Here is an 18,759-nt window from a genome sequence, read left to right on the forward strand (position 1 = left end):
TGCAATAATCACAGCTTTTACCTAACAGGGTGACCTTGGGCAAGCTACTTCATATATCTCTGAACTTCCACTTCTTCAGCATAAAATAGGGGCAGTAATAGCCATGTGCCAGAGTTACGGCAAAAACTAAAATAACTCATGGAAAATGCTTGGCACAAAAGATATCAGTGGGAGTTCCCTGGCGGTCCAGTGGTTAGGACTTGGGGCTTTCACTGCCGTGGGCCTAGGTTCAATCCCTGGTCCAGCAACTAAGATCCCACAAGCTGCACAGTGTGGCTGGAAAAAAAAAAAAAAGATATTAGTTAAAGTGGAAGGAAGGAGGTCAAACCTGAGCCCTCTGAGGTTATAGGCCCTAGACATCTGAGGAAAGGGGAAGAAAGCTGGACAGATGATCTGGAGATAGAACAGCTGTAAGCCAGAGCAGCTTGATTGCCCCTGTAAAAGGCAGTATTTTCCAAATCTAGTGATCAGATCTCAAGGGTGAAAAACCAGACAAACAAAACCTCCAAATACTATCCCCCTTAAAGCTTGAAACAAAACTGTCTTCTTATCAGTTGGGTATTTCTAGGGCCACCAATGTTTCATTCTTTGTGAATGGCCCCTGGAGACGACAAGGAAGAGGTACTGTGTATCTAATCTGCCAACCCCCAAAAAAAGCCTAAAGATGTATGTTGTAGTTAATCCCCCTATTGGGATTATGAGCGGGATGTGTGATTTGTAATAGTGTCTTTAAAACCGGCTGCATTTATGGCAGCCATGCTGCTTATCATGCCCCGTCGGAGCTGTGTTTGCCATCTGTCTCTGTGTTGGACTGGATCCAGAATTAGGGGATGGGTTGAAGACATGGCCCTCGGCATCTCAAAATGTCATCTTGATGAGGACTCACCGGAGAACTTTCTCCCAAACCTCACGTGAGTTTTGTAACCAATATTTGCTTCAGCCTCTAGAAAGCACAGCAAATCTGTAACCCACTTTTAGTAGTTATAAACAGAGCTTTATACATATGTATTGTATACCAACCCTGGATTCATGTTATCATTTCACCCCTTATTTTCCCTTTGCCATTTTATTTTTTATCTTGATCATGATACCCTACTACTGCTACTGTCAGTAATTATGGCCAGCGTTTTAGCGGCTGTGAGGCTTACTAGATGCCAGGCACCTGTTGCAATGCTTCAAGTCTTTGTTGAAACCAAGCAAGGTACAAATAAAGAAACAAACACAACTGCCAGGTTCCCTCATCTCCCTTATGGTACCAACTTAAAGGGGTCATTTTAATATCTGAGGACATAAATCTTAGAGAAAGGCTGCATATCTTTGACTTCATAGTTCTGCTTATGAAGCTGTATTTGGAAATAAACAGACCTACAAAGCAAAACAAGAACCTCTCAGCAGTCAGAAGGCGTCAGTCAGGGAATTCCCTGGTGGTCCAGTGGTTAGGACTCTGTGCTTCCACGGCAGGGGGCCTGGGTTTGAGCGCTGGTCAGGGAGCTAAGATCCCGCAAGCTGCTCACCGTGGCCAAAAAAAGAAAAAGAAAAATGAGTCAAATTGAAGGAAACATATCAAATAAATAATAGTACAGTGGGTACCCAGATGTGGCAAAGGTGTTAAGTAGAACTTAGGAATCCCTGAGGTCAGACCCCCAGACAAAGGTGAGGACAGTTATCTAGGAGACACTGTAGTCAGGGAAGGAAGGGGTAGGATTTAGCTGGATTTCGAAGGAGAGAAGCCCCAGTCTTAAAGCTGGGAAATCCAAGACTTCACAGTTGATCTGTGGCCTAGAACATGTTATCTGACTTGTTTGAAGTCCCATTCCCTTGTGAGTAAAAAGAGGATGATAATACTTGCCTCTCAAAGGTAGAAACAAATGCCTTCATGTGAATGAAAGTATAAGTTGTAAAATGCTTACTCAATGTGAGCTACTATCAGGGCCTAGATTTAAGTTGGCTGGTATTTGATCAGGACCCTGCAGACAGACCAGACTCAGCTACGTGGACAGGAGGAGGGGAAGTGCTTTAGAGCAGAGGGAGGGAGTCAGGGTTTGGTGAAAGGCCCAGAAGCAGGACAGCCCTTACTCTGTCAGGGGATGGGTGGGGTGGAGCCCTTGGTACGTGGGAGGGTGGGGATTACCTGTGAGGGAGGCAGAAAGGCTGCGTTCAGATAGGGCCAGGCCTCCGGGGCTTTGAACTTCACTGTTCTACAGGCATAGTTCTAGGTTCCTTGGGGGATGTCAATCAGGCTTCAAACTTTTGAGAGCTTCCCGATTTTTTTAAAAGAACTTTAATGTGTGTGACAATATAATACTCTCCTCCATCTGTCTTCAACCTCCTTTCCCTTTCCCTAGGCCCCAGTAGAGCATTTGTTCCCAGGGCTGATGGGAACCTCTCCAGAAGGTTAGTCCATGTGTCACATATGGATAGGAAATCAGTTGAATCGACCTAATTTGACTCGGATTAGTACAAACCTGAAAAGGAAATCAACTTTTTTTTAAATCTCACAATCTCCACTCGTAACCTTCCATTTAAAAAGTGGTTGTGGGCTTCCCTGGTGGCGCAGTGGTTGGGAGTCCGCCTGCCGATGCAGGGGTCGCGGGTTCGTGCCCCGGTCCAGGGGGATCTCACGTGCCCCGGTCCAGGGGGGTCTCACGTGCCGCGGAGCAGCTGGGACCGTGAGCCATGGCCGCTGGGCCTGCGCGTCCGGAGCCTGTGCTCCGCAACGGGAGAGGCCACAACAGTGAGAGGCCCGCGTACCACAAAAAAAAAAAAAAAAAGTGTTGTTGTTTTTTTTTCCTCTAAATTGGAAATCATCAAACAGAACAAAAGATTACAAAGCTAAGTCTTGCTCTTACTTCAGATTCTCAGTTCTCCTCCCCAGAAGTAACTCTTTCCAGGTACTTATGCAAACTCCCCAGAATAGTCAAGATATACACAAAAGTCACTCACAGAGTCGGACTCTTGTGGTTGGAGAACATCTGAGCGACCATGTCATTTTGCAGAGGTGGTAACTGAGGCCCTGAAAGCTTAGCGACTAGAGTTAGTTCAGATCATACCTTAATGCAAATATTTGGTTTCAAAACAGTATACAAAGATTTCATTTCTCTTCATTTGTATTATATATATATAATATACACACATATATATAATATACACATTTACTTAATATATAAGTTAATTTTATTTACACAATGATATATGTGGTCTTCAGTAGCTTAATCAAAGTTATTTTAACTTTATAAAAATAGAAAAGTTCCGTAATTTCCAAAAATTAAAAAAACAAACAAACCATCTCTGTTGAGGATGAGGACCATGGAGTCATTCTGAGGGCAAACACTGCAGTGCCTTTGGGGAGACCCATGGGCACCAGATGGGTGGGGAGAAGTAAAGGACACTGGAAGCAGGACAGCTGTCTGGAAAGTCACTGTGGTAATTCAGGAATGAGAACCAGGAGGCTGCAGTGGCCTGGGGCAGGCGGATGGAAGAGCTGGATGGACTCAGCAGTGGTGCCATAGGCCTGAGGACCTACTGGCTAAGGGGTACAGAAGATGGACCCCCCCAGGCTTGGTATCACGTAGGGAAAAGGAGCCGGTGAATCTGGGATGAGGGCGAAGTGGACGGGTCTGTTCGGCAGATGGAGAGAAAGAGCTAAGGCTTTGAGGATGGGGCAGAGTTGGGCAGCTAACAGCTAAGGATTTGGAACTGACCACATGCAACAGGAGATTTCTGAGGAAGAGAATGTAAAGGAAGGACTTGGTTCTGAGCTCAGGGGACACGGTGGTCGGGAGGCACCAGGAGGGAAGGACTTGTTGTGACAAAGACTTAGGAGCCACCGTTGGCACTTGAGCAGTTCCTGAGTCTGGAATCTCAGACTCTCAGAGGTGGAAGGGACCCCCAGGTCCCCAGACCCAGCTCTTGTTCCGCATTTGAGAACCACGTTCCTGAATAGCAGCTCCCAATGTTCCCTGTGGGCACGCATATCTCCGCGGAAGAAGGCCCCATCCATTCCTGGTGGCAGCATCTGGCAGCCTTTCTGCCTGTGGTTAGACAGCTGTCCTGGTGACAAGGTGCCTGGGGTGGTGAGGTGAGTGGCCTCCTCCAGCTTCACCTTCCCAGTCCTTGCATCCTGCCCTGAGAGCGTCCCCATCCATACAGCAGGGGATTGGAGTGTCTAGTCGTGGCCCCAAGTCCTCCCAGATTACTCAGGACATTACCCAGATTTCCAGACTCCTGGCTCTCCTGCCCACCAGGCTGAGGGCTGTGCCCTCTGATGAGGAAGACTGAGGCAGACGTGGCTAGAGTTGGTCAGCTCCAAATTCTTGATCATCTCATTTAACCCTCCCGTCCCTTGGAAACCAAGGCTCATCCTCTTTCCAAAGAAGAGGAAGTTAAATCTCCAAGAGGCAAAGTGACTTGCCCAAGATCATCCTGGCAGTGAGGATGGAGCAGGGTTTGGATCAGGATCTACCTCCAGGACCTCACTGCCCTCAAAGCAACCTGGGCCTCGGGGCACAAGGCCCTGTATTAAGGGGCCATGTGGGAGGCTCGTGAGCTGTGACCAAGAAGAACGTGGCGGTGGGTTGTCCATGAAAGGCAGGGAGTCAATCCAATCCTCATCCTTCCAGGAATTCCCCTGCCAGGAGGGTCTCCTTCACGGCCACTGTGCCAGCTGACTATAGGCAACAGGACAGCACACTGTCGTCTATAGTCAGAGCGCCCTTTGCCTCCCTAGAAGCAGGACAGGAAACTTTCTGGAAAATGGCTTGGCCCATCCGGAGTGCCCTGCCCTTCCCTATTCCTCTCTCCAGCTTGTGGAGCAAGATGAGGAGAGAATGGCAGGGCTGAGAGGCTTACTCTGTGGTCCCAGAAACACACGCACACACACACACACACACACACACACACACGCAGCCAACCTGAGCCCTGATGGTTCTGAAGTCAGCATGCCTGGGTTTGAATCCATCTCTGTCACTAGTAAGCTGTGTACAAGTGACTTACTCTATCCTCAAATAATAATAATATTGGTTTCATGAGTTGTTTTGAAGGTTCATGGAGTTACTACATGTAAACCCTTGGAACAGTGCCCAGCATGTAGTGAATAATCAAAGGAACTACGTCAGCAGACATCATCCTATTTATTACTCTGAACCTGGTAGACACAGATCAAGGGGTACAGAATCAATAGCTACAGTTAAGTGGGTGCTGGAGCATCAACAGTGAAAGATGATTAACATACTGAAACCACCTTTCAGCCTCACAGTTGGGGAATACAAGAGGAGTGACAAGGATTGTGACAAACTGGAAAGCCCGTGCCCCTCTAAAGAAGGAAGCTACCGCCCAGCCAGTTGTTGCCATGTGAAAATTTGGGTGATGTTGCCACATCTTTGGATTTTCCAAAATTTGAATTTTTATGTGAAATGTACCAATTTTTAAATGTGGCAATTAATTCAGTTTTTAAAAAAACCCAAAATCTTGTAGGCCAAACTCAACTCTTCTGTGAGCCTCCAGGGTACAGCTTTCCTGTAGACTTACTGCCCCACGGCCAGGTCAGGCTTTTGCAGCCCTGGGAGGGCAGAAGAGAGCCTTGAGGGCCGGATCTGCCCACAAGCCTCTCTGATCCCAAGTCGGCCTCCTTCTCACCTGTCCCTCAGAGCAAAGGGGAGAGTGGGGATGTCTGGGAACGAATGTGATTGTGCAGTGGAGGCTCTGCCCAACTCTACCCCATCTGTCCAGCCTAGGGATTAATCCAGAAACAGATGGAAGAGGCAGAAGGATGACTTCATTCCACACACTGAGCACCTACTACCTGCCATTACTGTTCTAGGTGCAGTGGAGACAGCAGTGATTACAAGAAGCCAGGCCCCTGCCCTGATGGAGCAGATCTTAACCCCTGTGTGTGCGGGAGGGGAAGGCAGTGCCAGAGGTGATGCGTACTTCGGAGAAACAGAGCAGGGGAAGGGGGGCCAGGAGGAGCAAAGGCCCTGAGGCTTGACTGAGGTGTCAAAGGTGACAGAAGCCAAGGATAAGATGGAGATATGCCTGCTAGGGAAGGTGGAAGGAGACAGCTCTGATAAGGAGCAGAGGCAGGGCCAGCAGGGCCCCTCTTCTGCTGGTCACACTCTCTAAACCACATATGTAGGCCCAGAGGAGTTGCCTCCCCTTAGCAATTTCTGACAGTTTGTTCCTCCCCTCACTCCCTCACATCTCTGGACAGATAGCCCTTTTCACATTCTCTTTGTGAATGTGATTTGTAATTCCTTTGTGTTTATCACACACACACAAACACACACAATCAAACCTCTTGAGTTCTCGAGGGTAGAGAGCCCAATTTTTGTTCAGCTCTGAGGTCTCCCTGCCGTTATGTTCCCCACAGTGCCCAGAAATAATAGGCTTCCATATACCAATGTGTTAAACTGAAATAATGGCATGGCTTAAGCACGTTCCCTCACTTCTCACACCTTAGTTTCCTCTCCTGTAAAATGGGGATAATCATTGATTGTGATGAGGAGGAAAAGAGAAAAAGGCTATAAAAATTGGGGGCCTAGATAACCTGGACTTGAGGCCACCAGGGTTTTTCTCTTGCTCTGAGTTGGGTGCCCCTGGAGCTACTGGGAAACGTTCTTGCCCTCCTCCCTCCTGCCACCACGGGGCCTCAGTTTCCTCCTCTGAGGGGAGCTAACTGGGGAAGAGGGGCCAGCACACACTTCCCAGTGAGGCTGGGGCTAGGGACACAGGGCCGCCACAAATCTCTCGTGGCTGCGCTGGTCCCCTCAGCCCAAATGCTTGTTGCTGTGACTTCTTATTTCACCTAAGCCATTTTTGGTCTGTAGGATGTTCCGTCTCCAGGTCTGTCCTGCCAGCCCTGGCTCCCACCCCATAATCCAGGCATCCAGGACCCATGCCTGGGTCTGAGTCCCAACAAAGGCAGGCCCCGGAGACCAGCAGCCAACAAATCTGAGATAGGGCTTTCTGGGAGCGGCAGGCGGAGCCCCTGTGAAATGGAGGGTGGCCATAAATCCGGAGCCCCTCACTGGTATCTGGGTTCCCCCGAGAACTGGCTTCCACTGGAGACGGAGAGAGGGGCGTCGTCTCAGCCACCTCCCTGCTTCCAGTCCTCTTTTTCTCCCAGGCTGTGGGAGGCAAAGGGTTAAATCCCATAGAGCTGATGCTCTGACTCCAGGCTAGAGGGGCCCGGGAAGCTGGGGTCACTTCCTGCTCCGTCCCAGTCACCCTGAACTGGTCCCCGGGTCCTCAGCCTGGGATCACCCCTTGAGAAGGACCCCAGAGTCCTCGGCATCTAGCCCGCCCCCCGAGGCAGGGCATTCAAGGGGTTAAGTCCCCTGGGGCTGGATTCTGCCTTCCGGCCTTTCCCAGACCCCAGAGCCGTGAGTTGGGGGCGCCTGGGTTCCCGGGGGGTTGGCCCGGAGGGCCCGGGACGGCCGCCGGGGAACAATGGGGCGCGAGAGGCAGGGGCCGGGCGCGGGACTGAGCCCCCTCCCCCGCCCCCGGGCCGCCCGGGTTAGGGGTGGGGGCCGGGAAGGGGCCGTGAGGGCCGAGGATTCTGGGAAGAGCGCGAGGGTCTGGCTGTGGGGGAGGGGAGGGCGTGAGCATTCTGGGAAGAGGGAATTCGGCCTGGCGGGCCGGGCCGGGGGCCGGGGCGCCGCGGGAGAGCCGGGAATCCTGGGTGCCCCGGGCGGGGGAGGGGAGGATGCCAGGCTCGGGGTTGGGAGCCAGAAGGAGGGTCGTGGGGACCGGCTGGAGCAGAAGTCCAGGGTCCGGGCTGGTGTGGGCGTCGGGGGGCCGGGGCCAGGGTGGCTGTATTCCCGCGGCTGCCTCCATGTCAGGGTCACCCTGGGCCGCTCTCCACACCTCTCTGTGAGGCAGCCTCCTCCTCTCCTTCCCTCCCTCCCTCCCTCCGCAGTGGGGCTGGCCTGAGGTCGAGGCCGCTGCAGGCCCAAGCACTTCTTGCCTCCCTCCTTCTCCCCACTTTGATACTCCATGTCGGCCTTGTCATTAACCCCTTCCCTTCTACCCTGGATCGCTGAGTTTGAATTTCTCGAGAGACGATCATGGTACATAAATTCTTACCTGTCCTCAGCAAACAGAGCAGGCCTCTTCAACATAGTCAGGCAGCCCCCAGCTTGGCAGAAGTCCCTGCTTCCACCTTCCCAAAGACACTTACAGATGGGGGTGGGGGATTCTCATAGCCTAAGGAGCTGCGGAGATGAAGAAGTTCATTTACTTCCTAACATCTAAGCCCTCTCTCTCCTACTGCTGTTTGGCAGGCTTCAGCTAGCTCCTGCTTCACTTTGGTCACCACCCTGCTGCCTTCTCACAAGTCCTTGCACCGCCGCCCCCATACACACAGTGGTCATCCCACATGGCCACTCAAAGCCCAGGCCCTCCCCAGGGTCTCTCTGGGGAGTTCTCCTCCTAGCACTTAACTCCTGTGGCCCTGTTCCCTCATCATGGAATCATATGACTGTCTCTGGAGTGACAGCTGCCTGTGTTTTACTCTGAACTCCTGCTCCTCTGCTGCCATCCCCTTTAAAGGCATTGGACCAAACAGGTTTTCTAGGAGCAAGGGGCATCTCATTCATTGATTTTTCGTTCATTCAAAATTTATTGAGCACCTATTACGTGTTAGGGATGGGATACAGCAGTAACGAAAGAGAAGATGGATTAGAGGAAGGGGTACCAGGATGGGAGTGGTAGTGGAAGCCTTCAGCGGGGAGTACTCTGTTTCGAGTTCACAGCTACAGATTGTCAGGATCCAACCCCTCCTTTTACAGCCAGGGAAACCTCTTGATCCCAGGAATTTCTCCATCCCGTTCCCATGGCCAGCAGGCTCTGTCTGAGCTTCTTTCCCCAGCTGCCCACGTTTATGAGTTTCACATGACTTTCAAGGTCACTTCCCTCTCTTAGAGGCTGCGACAAGCCAGACGCAGAGCCTTGCATATCTGGTCTTAGCTCTGCCACTTCCCAGCCTGTGACCTTGGAGAAATCTCCCTGGGCATTGATTTCCTAATCTGGAAAATGGACAGCCTGATTCCTGGGTCTCCTCATAGGACTGTAGGGAGGATGGGGTGCGACAATGAGGACAGCACAGTGGGCACTGTGTCAGCTGCCAGGTGGTCTCCACACACTCATCCCGCCTCTCTTTTCCTTTCCAATTCCCTCTCAAGGTAGTTCCTGCAGAAGCCCCCGATGGCTTTAAACTGCCCCCTCTCCCTACCTCTGGCCCGAGCTTCGACCTTCTTTCTGTGCTTGGATAACGGGAAAGTGCCCCAGTCTTTTGGAGGGCCCTGTCCCCTCAGGGAAATCAGGGTGGTTACTTTCTTTTTTTAACTCTTTAAGTGTTCCAGGCAGTCTTGGTTGTCTATGGGGCTCATAAGGAAAGTTTATTGGTCCCAATTAGCAGCCCCATTAAGGAGGAAAATTAGAGTCTTTAATGAACTTCCTCTGATTAGCAAAATAACAGGTTTCCCAGCCTCTGGGCATCAGAGGGGTAGGGTGAGAGCCTGCTTCCCCTGTGGGTGTGAGATAATACCTCTCCAGCCCCCAGTGTGGGTTCAAAGGGTTATGACTGATGAGCTTTTAATTACACTCTTAAATTCACCTACTTGCTTAGTTGTGATCTTAAGATCTGGAGCAGGAATCTGGCCTGCGGGGGTGGGGTGGGGGGAGGGGTGTGGGCGCGGTGAGAACTGATGCCCAGAAAAATGGGGAGGTAGGAGACTGCAGTTCAGATCAGGAGAAATAGGGGCTGGGGGGTGGGCAGGTGGGGGAGTGGGGCTGGGGGAGTAAAGGAAGGCGGGAGGTCAGCTCCCATGGTGTGCTCTCTCCCCTCCCCTCCCCTCCCCAGGGTCCCTGGAGCACTGGGCAGTCCTGAGTTCTGGGATGGAGCCCGAGGCAGCGCTGTGGGGCCCTGATCTGCAGGGTCCTGAGCTGAGCCCCGACGATGCTCATCGAGGTGAGGGACACAAGAAGGGACTGCGGTCCTGACAAGACAGTAGCCCCAGTTCAGGGAGGGGCGCAGACTCTGGGGGAAACCCAGGGGAGGGAAGTGATGCTCGGCCCGTGTTCTGAAAGGAAATGGGGGCTGGAGACTCCCTTTCTCTCTGTAGGTGCCGACAGTGGGAACGAAGAGGAGAGCCCTCAGCAGGAAAGTTCTGGGGAGGAGGTCATCTTGGGAGATCCAGCTCAGAGTCCAGAATTCAAGGACCCACCAGAGATGCCCCTGGAGACACCCTCCCAGGATCCCTCAGTCCCCCAGGACCCCCCGGCCCCGCTGGGTCACTCCAACCCCTCAGACCACCAGACCCCTCTGGACCCCCCAACCCCCGAGGTAGTCCCGACCCCGTCTGACTGGACCAAGGCCTGTGAGGCCAGTTGGCAGTGGGGGACTCTGACCACCTGGAACAGCCCCCCGGTGGTCCCGGCCAACGAGCCCAGCCTGCGGGAGCTGGTGCAAGGCCGCCCTTCCGGGGCCGAGAAGCCCTACATCTGCAACGAGTGCGGCAAGAGCTTCAGCCAGTGGTCCAAGCTGCTGCGGCACCAGCGCATCCACACAGGCGAGCGGCCCAACACCTGCTCCGAGTGCGGCAAGAGCTTCACGCAGAGCTCACACCTGGTGCAGCACCAGCGCACGCACACGGGCGAGAAGCCCTACAAGTGCCCCGACTGCGGCAAGTGCTTCAGCTGGAGCTCCAACCTGGTGCAGCACCAGCGCACGCACACGGGCGAGAAGCCCTACAAGTGCACCGAGTGCGAGAAGGCCTTCACCCAGAGCACCAACCTCATCAAGCACCAGCGCTCTCACACGGGCGAGAAGCCGTACAAGTGCGGCGAGTGCCGGCGGGCTTTCTACCGCAGCTCGGACCTCATCCAGCACCAGGCCACCCACACGGGCGAGAAGCCCTACAAGTGCCCCGAGTGCGGCAAGCGCTTCGGCCAGAACCACAACCTCCTCAAGCACCAGAAGATCCACGCCGGCGAGAAGCCGTACCGCTGCACCGAGTGCGGCAAGAGCTTCATCCAGAGCTCGGAGCTGACCCAGCACCAGCGCACGCACACCGGAGAGAAGCCCTACGAGTGCCTGGAGTGCGGCAAGAGCTTCGGCCACAGCTCCACCCTCATCAAGCACCAGCGGACTCACCTGCGCGAGGACCCGTTCAAGTGCCCGGTGTGCGGCAAGACCTTCACGCTGAGCGCCACGCTGCTGCGGCACCAGCGCACACACACGGGCGAGCGGCCCTACAAGTGCCCCGAGTGCGGCAAAAGCTTCAGCGTCAGCTCCAACCTCATCAATCACCAGCGCATCCACCGCGGCGAGCGGCCCTACATCTGTGCCGACTGCGGCAAGAGCTTCATCATGAGCTCCACCCTTATCCGCCACCAGCGCATCCACACCGGGGAGAAGCCCTACAAGTGCTCCGATTGCGGCAAGAGCTTCATCCGCAGCTCCCACCTCATCCAGCACCGGCGCACGCACACGGGCGAGAAGCCCTACAAGTGCCCCGAGTGCGGCAAGAGCTTCAGCCAGAGCTCGAACCTCATTACGCACGTGCGCACCCACATGGATGAGAACCTCTTCGTGTGCTCCGACTGCGGGAAGGCCTTTTTGGAGGCGCACGAGCTGGAGCAGCATCGAGTGATCCATGAAAGGGGCAAGACCCCCGCCCGAAGAGCTCAGGGAGACAGCCTCCTGGGGCTCGGGGACCCTGCCCTGCTGACCCCACCCCCTGGAGCCAAACCACACAAGTGTCTCGTCTGCGGAAAGGGGTTCAATGACGAGGGCATTTTCATGCAGCATCAGAGGATCCATATTGGAGAAAACCCCTACAAAAATTCAGATGGCCTCCCTGCACACTCCGCCCCCAAGCCGCCTCAGTTTCGACCCCCCAGGCTCCCTTTTGGAGGAAATTCCTATCCAGGTGCGGCGGAGGGCAGAGCTGACCCCCCAGGACAGCCCTTTAAAATGCCTGATGGGCAGGAGAGCTTCAGCCAAAGGCTGGGTCTGCTGTCCTCCAAGTCCTACATCTGTTCCCACTGTGGAGAAAGCTTTTTGGATCGCGCTGTCCTCCTTCAACATCAGCTCACCCACGGCAACGAAAAGCCCTTTCTCTTTCCTGATTATAGGATTGGCCTAGGGGAAGGGGCAGGGCCCAGTCCCTTCCTAAGTGGAAAGCCCTTTAAATGCCCCGAATGCAAAAAAAGCTTTGGCCTCAGCTCCGAGCTGCTGCTGCACCAGAAAGTCCACGCCGGCGGGAAACCCCAGAAGAGTCCGGAGCTGGGGAAGAGCTCTTCGGTCCTCCTGGAGCACCTCAGGAGCCCACTGGGGGCCAGACCCTACAGCTGCTCAGATTGTGGGGCCTCCTTCCTCGATCGCCTAGCCCTCATCCGGCACCAGGAGACCCATACCCAAGAAAAGTCCCCCAAACCTGAGGACCCCCACCCAGAGCCAGCCACCCTGTCCACAGGCCAGGAAAATGAGGAGGAAGCCCCCATCCCCACAGAGAGCAGCAGCCACGGGGAAGGGGGAAGCCCCAAAACCCTTTTGGAAGAAAAGCCCTATTTGTGCCCCGAGTGTGGAGACGGCTTCACAGAAGTCGCAGCCCTCCTCCTCCATAGGAGCTGCCACCCAGGGGTCACCCTGTGAAATGGGTCTGGAGACCAGGGGCCTCTCTTCCCTGAGAGGAACACTGGATCTCCCCAAAAATTATGTGGGGAAAGGAGGAAAACTCTTTCAGATTGTAGCGAGGCACAGGATAAAGAATGGTGGGTAAAAATAGTGCTTTTACATCAGTGATGAGAAACCCTTTAAAATTGTTGGTGGGAACCACTTATAAGGCAGTAGAGAAAAACTGTTGGGTTAGAAACCCTATAAATACGTAGGAAAAAAAAGCCCTTTAAGTCTGTAGCAGAAAAACCCTATAAACCATAGTGGATAAAAGCCCTATTAATTGTAGGAAGAGGTCCCAATATGTCTCTAGACAACTCTATAAAACTGTATTGAAATCCTTGTGAAACTATAGAGTCAGGGAAGTGCAGGGAATATGACAATGGCGTTGACTTGGGAGGAGTGACCCTTAGAAGGTGTAGAAGAACCTCCCATGAACTTGCTCCTCCCATGAACTTGCATTCTCTCCCCTTGGAGTATGGGAGGGAACCTCTCTCCCAGAGCCGTGGACAATTACACTGAGGAAACTGCTCGTCTGGGGAGGAGCGCGGGAATGGGGTGGAACCAGAAAAGGAAGAAAACAGAGGAGAAAAATAAGTGATGAGGAGCCCTCAGATCCACAGAGGAGAAATGACCCAGGAACCAGGAAAAGAAGGTGTAGCTCAGGACACTGGGGGTTCCTTGGGGTACGAGGGCAGCCTTAGATGATTGTGTGTGTGAAAGGAAGAGGCCCATGGAATTCCTGATCAGAAAGAACCCAAAAATGGGGAAGGAAAAAAAAAATCCAGCCTTTTTAAAGGCTGAAGTTTGGGGTGCATAAAAGCTTTAAGTATAAGGAGACCACAAAAATTAGGGAGGAAGAGTAGGGGGTTGGTTATAGTGCTTTGAGGAAAGCAGACCAAGGTGGAGAAACTGTTCCGATGGAACCCAACAAACTCCAGGCTGCCCAGTCTTCCCTGTCTCCAGGAGCTTGTTAAACTACAAGTACAAGCAGATCCCAGCTCAGGCCATGAGGGTTCCCCCCACCCCCAAAGCAGGCAGGACTCCCCTCTCCCCAGCCCAGCTGGGGACGTCTACTCTCAGAGGCCTCCAGGGATGGAGGGTCCCTCCTGCCACGTTCTCAGGTCTCACTGTCAGGAGGCTTCTCCTGAAATCTAACTGCCACCAGTCCTGCTGCAGTGGCAGCCCATTTCCTCAGATTCTGTCCTCAGTCAGAGAGGGAGAACCGCTGCTAGTCGACCTCCAAAGAATAAAGCCCTTCAGAGACTCAAGGCCTGTGTGTGCTTAAATCCTCCCCAGACTTCTCCAAGTCAAGAGAGCTATGTGTGGGCTCTCTGTGGCAACGAGGGACAGCAAGTTGACAGAATAGAGAGCTTTGATTAGCCAGCAACCTGATTTTAAACCTCACTCTTTCATCTGAGCTGTTAGCAAGGCTGCTAGCAGGACAAGCCAGCCTGCACACTGTGATGGGTGTCCAAACGCCCCACAGACTGGACCGTGGGTCCCTGAAGAGTATGGAGACCTGACCACCTGACCACCTCACCCTGGTACCTGGAGCCCTGTGAGGTTGTTAACAACCCAGCCCGACTGTGGGCTTGCAAAGGGACAGATTCCACCCACTTGGCTCCTTTCCTCCTTAGCCAGAAACCTTCAGAGGGAAATGGAAGGATGAGAAACACACTCCCTGGCCAGGCTTGTCTCCAGTCCTCACACACCACACACAGTGACATACTTTCATTAACCCAGCCAAACCCGCTCACATGACTGGGAGTGTGTGGCAGGGGAAACAGACTGTTTTCTTCTAAAATGGTTGGAGAGAGAAAACTCCTGAAACATCTGTAACAAGAACCCCATCCCCTAACCGTAGAGACCCTTAAAGAAGGAGAGGACTCCGTCCAGTGCTGGGTTCAATGGAAGTGCCCACTGACCCCACGCTGGCCCCTGTAACGCACTGTGGTCCTGAAGTAAGAGGACTGAGATGCCAGGTGAGGAGTCACATCCCTGGAGAGGGTGACCCAGCTTCCTACAAACTTGTGGAAGAGACCTCTGATTCCACTACCTAAAAGTTCAAAAGGTGAAAGTCCTTCACCCTTCGTCTATCCTGTTCCCAAAGGGATGACCCTCAAATTCAAAGATCGAAGTCATAGAACGTTGTAGGAGGAAGAAGTGAGGCCTGCTGGGGAGAAGGAAAAGGCAGGCCTTGGATGACTACGGGGAGACCCTTGTTAACATCTGCATAAAGCCCCGCCCCACCCAAGTGCCAGGTCAGAGAGCACCACCAAGAGGGGAGAAGAAGGCTGCCTGCCTCTACTGACAGCATGGACCAAGGGGGTGTCCCTCTGAGACTGAAGAAGAGGAGACGATTCTCCAAGCAGGTTTTTTTCCCTGTAAGATGGCAGCAGAAAGAAACTTCAGTTGTAGAGACAAACCCCTTGTAAAGCTAGAAGCAGATCCTCTCAGAAACAGGTCTGAGGAATCTGTCTCCAGAAGGGTCCTGGAGAGCCCTTGGGGCTCCAGGGTCAGTCCAGGGGAAGATGGTCAGTGTGGTCAAAGGCCGACTGAAGGCCAACCGAGGACTAGGGTGTAGCATACGTAGTAGGACGCTCGCATGTTGTAGGGTGAGGGCCAGAGGTCTTGGCTCCGGTACTGAATGGATGATGTGGACACGATTAGTTGGGGTCTGGGGTTTCATAGCAAGAAAGGGGGCAGAGTCAGAGAACTTTGGGGTGTCACCTGTTCTCTGTTGCCCACCTCCCCAAACTCTTTTAGCTGGGTACTTTCCTCCCAGAGCAAGCTACATCTTGGGAGGAACTAAACAGGGAACAGGCTGGGGGAGGTGGCAGTGTCGAGTCCCTCTGACCAGCTCAGGCCAAGGCCCAGGGGTCGTGGCACTTTCCCACCAGAACTGGGTCTGGAAGGCAGAGCGTAGCCAAACCCTCTCGTTCAACTCCACGCAAGCCTGACTCTTAAGAAGGGCCCTCGTGGAGGAGTGCGACACAGGGTCACAGCGTCATTGGTGAAAGCAGAGGGGAGAACAGAAACTGATCTGAGCTTAGGCTGAAACTTGAAACTGCTATGGATATGGAGGTCAGAAGGGAGCATGGGCATGAATCCTGAATGGTGGGGCAACTCGAAACCATCACAACCAAGAGGTGGGTTCCATGGCACCCGCCCCTCAGGTGAGCAGTCCCGACTCCTTTGCCCCCGTGAGGGAAGCCCCACTCACCTGACTTGTCCCCCCTGGAGTGAAGAGAGGCCCCACTTTTGAGTGTTGTGTGTCAATAACAGTGTTGTGTCACTGGTGGTCATGTTGAATAGTTGAAGAGAATAAAGGGAATAAGATTTCCCAGGTGGTTTCTGTCTTCTCTTTCAAGCCTAGAGCAAGCTGAGAGAGCCCGTCCTCTCCCAGGGCAGCTTCCATGTGTAACCTCAAAATCTCAGCCCAGCCCCAGGCCGCCCTTGCAGCCCTCTTCCCAGAGGCCTAAAATCCCCACCCAGAGCTTGCTGGTGGGAGCCTGAGGGTTTATGGAGTTTTAGAATCTGCTCCCTTGGGAGACAGGGGCAGAAATGTGTTGAGAAGGTGGCAGAGCCAAGCAGCACGACATGCTGACTTCTGGGTGGCAGCCTGGTGACTCGCACTCGCTGGCTCGGGTCCAGCTGTGCTGCCCCAGGGAGGCCTCTTGGGCCCCAACACCTGCACCCTCCCCAGATGGCCACAAGGCAAAGTGCCTAAGATTCTAGTTCCAGAAGCCGGCAGCCACCTCCCCTGGTTCGTCTGGGTCCTGGCCCTGGCCCAGCTCTTCCTCTAGACCAGAGCCTCCTAGCCCCCGAGGAGAGGTGGGTGGTGACCTGGCTCGTCATCTCACTCTCAGGATGTAGCCCGTGAGCCCCCAACGTGTGGAGAGGCTGAGGCTAACAGGAGGCAGCCATTTGCCTAAGATGCAAGGGAAACCAGAATGGCCAGGAGCAAGCTCTGCACCCAACCAAGCCTCTCCTCCCCCACCGCTGGGCCTGCCTGGGCCTGGCCTGGGCTCCACACTGTCTGGGCCAGGCAGGGGTTGCTCCGCTGAATCCGCCTTGCGGGCTTGCCTCAGCGCTATCTCCTGAACCTAGACCTGGCCATGGCCCCTGAGTGGCTGCTTGAGGTCAATACTTGCTCTAACCTGTTGCCTGCCTCTGCCGCAGTCTGCCGGGGGCCCCTGCCCCAGCCAGGAAGCTGTCTCCCCACCTTCCCTGTGCTTCTCTGACCCAGACTCCCAAGGCTGACTCAATTGTCTCTCCTTCCCCTTTTCCATCTGGAAAGCAAGGGGTGGGGGACGGTGGGGAAGGGGGGAAGAGAGGAGGGAATTGCGTTTCACGTAGAAGCAAGTAAAGAAGGCTATTCTATATTCCCTGGGGACACTGAGGTACCTCAGCACAGGAGGATCCTCAGCAAAGTGAGGGGACTACAGGGGAAGAACAGACACTGGAGCACATTGGTTCATACTTAGCAGAAGGGGCTGTGTATCCAGACGTGGTACCTGCCACAGCAGAGGGTCAGGAAACTGGCAGAGGAAGTGACCTGAAGGTTGAGGGCTGCAGGAACAGGAAATAGTAAGTGTAGGGGCCAGGGGTGTGGTGGGGGATAGAAGGTGCATAACAGTTAGGTGTAGGCTTAGAGCATAGTGGAGTAGAAACTGAGAAAAGGGAGAGAGCAGAGCCTGGAGTGTAGAGCATCCCGTTTGAGTAACTGGAATAAGGGCACCATTGGGGGAGAGGGGGTTAAGGAGAGTGATGTGATCTTATCCCCCTCACCCAACCCTGGCCACGAATGATGGTGATTTACCAGGTCTGGAGCTCAGGAAAGAACTGGGTTGGAGGAGTTGGGCCTTAGCAGCCTAGCTGTAGCCATGGTCCTGGATAAACACACCCAGGGAGAGCAGTAGAGTAGAAAGGAGAGGGTCTAGCTTATAGGTAGAGGAGGACCATGAGAAGATAGTAAGTATGAGGAAAAGCAGGAGAGTGCAGCACCACAGGGCCCAAGGGAAGTTTTAAAGAGACTGGTTAATGTCAAATACTCCCCTGGACCCTGTGGCCACAGACAGCAGCCTTAATTCTGGCTAAAACACGTAACTTTGCCACTGAGGCCAGCATCTGCTTACCCTCCGAGGCCAGCCAAGGTCAAGATTGGTTCAGGAGGAGCTTTGGCCTGCCCATCCCAAGGGGCCCAGGGAATCACACAGCCACTGAGGTTGTAAGGGATCAAACATCCTGAGTGCAAGGGGCTGACCAGCCCCTAAGGCAGATCCTCCCAGCACTGGGCAGGCTCATTGCAAACCAACGTTTACGGTGAGTTTACTGTTCTTCCTGCAGCATCAGTGCTTGCTCTTCCCACAAATTCTGGGATTTTTATCCCACTCCCTTGGTCTGGAGCTTGAGAAAGTGGTTTGGGCATACTTTATTAAGCATGAGGACTCAGAGATTTTAGCCCTACTGGATATGGAGACTAGCCCAGGAGAGATATTTGGGGAGGTGTCGCAGTCACTTGCATTTGTTAAGGAGCTCACGTGGAGGTGACTCCTGGGAAAGAGGGTAGTGCTCACAGAAGATTGGCGGACCCCGGCCCGCTCCAGGGCGCAGCGCTCCCCTCAGAGCCAGACGGCATCTCTATGATGCAATGTGCTGCGTTTTTTCCCACCTTGGCCACCACTGCCGGGAGCCACGGACACCTCCTCGACGGCCCGATGCCATCCCCCGCCACGGCGAGAGCCTCAGCGAGCGCGCCCACTGTCGCCAGCCCTGAGCCGGAAGCACTGTAGCCCCCGTCTCCGGTCCAACCTGGTCCAACCGCTGCGGCCCCGCCGATACCTTGGGCACCATGTGGAGCCCGAAGGCGGACAAGGCCGCGAGCCCCACCAAAGGCGAGACCTCTGATAAAGCCGCAGCTTCGCGCAAGGGCGTGACTGCTGACAAGGCGGCGGCCGCTCCCGTGGCCATGGCTCCAGCTCCAGCTCCGGCACCAAGCCCGGTCAACACCGGCCCGAGCGCGACCCCCAGTGCAGCCTCCGGCCGCGGACTCGACAGCACACTGAACCCACAGGCGC

At 54.0% G+C, this 18,759-nt stretch overlaps 1 protein-coding gene across 4 annotated transcripts; it reads left to right on the top strand.

Moving 5' to 3' along the window:
* The first annotated feature begins 7,194 nt into the window (after positions 1-7,194).
* On the top strand, positions 7,195-16,022 carry ZNF629 (zinc finger protein 629). Of its 4 annotated transcripts, none has more exons than XM_033839942.2 (3): positions 7,195-7,379; positions 9,860-9,967; positions 10,103-16,022. In XM_033839942.2, the coding sequence occupies exons 2-3, from the start codon at positions 9,956-9,958 to the stop codon at positions 12,653-12,655; spliced, it is 2,565 nt and encodes an 854-aa protein (XP_033695833.1). In that variant the 5' UTR covers positions 7,195-7,379; positions 9,860-9,955; the 3' UTR covers positions 12,656-16,022. The 4 variants fall into 4 exon arrangements, with proteins under 4 accessions (XP_033695833.1, XP_033695832.1, XP_073648214.1 ...); XM_033839941.2 differs by having other exon boundaries at positions 10,122-16,022; XM_073792113.1 differs by having other exon boundaries at positions 7,196-7,379; positions 9,860-16,022.
* The last annotated feature ends 2,737 nt before the right edge of the window (positions 16,023-18,759 follow it).

Source organism: Tursiops truncatus, chromosome 15 (assembly GCF_011762595.2).
Source record: "Tursiops truncatus isolate mTurTru1 chromosome 15, mTurTru1.mat.Y, whole genome shotgun sequence".
Lineage (NCBI taxonomy): Eukaryota > Metazoa > Chordata > Mammalia > Artiodactyla > Delphinidae > Tursiops > Tursiops truncatus.

Excerpts from the sequence above, each read along its gene's own strand:
- ZNF629 (XM_073792113.1), top strand. The coding sequence starts at position 9,956 with ATGCTCATCGAGGTGAGGGACACAAGAAGGGACTGCGGTCCTGACAAG.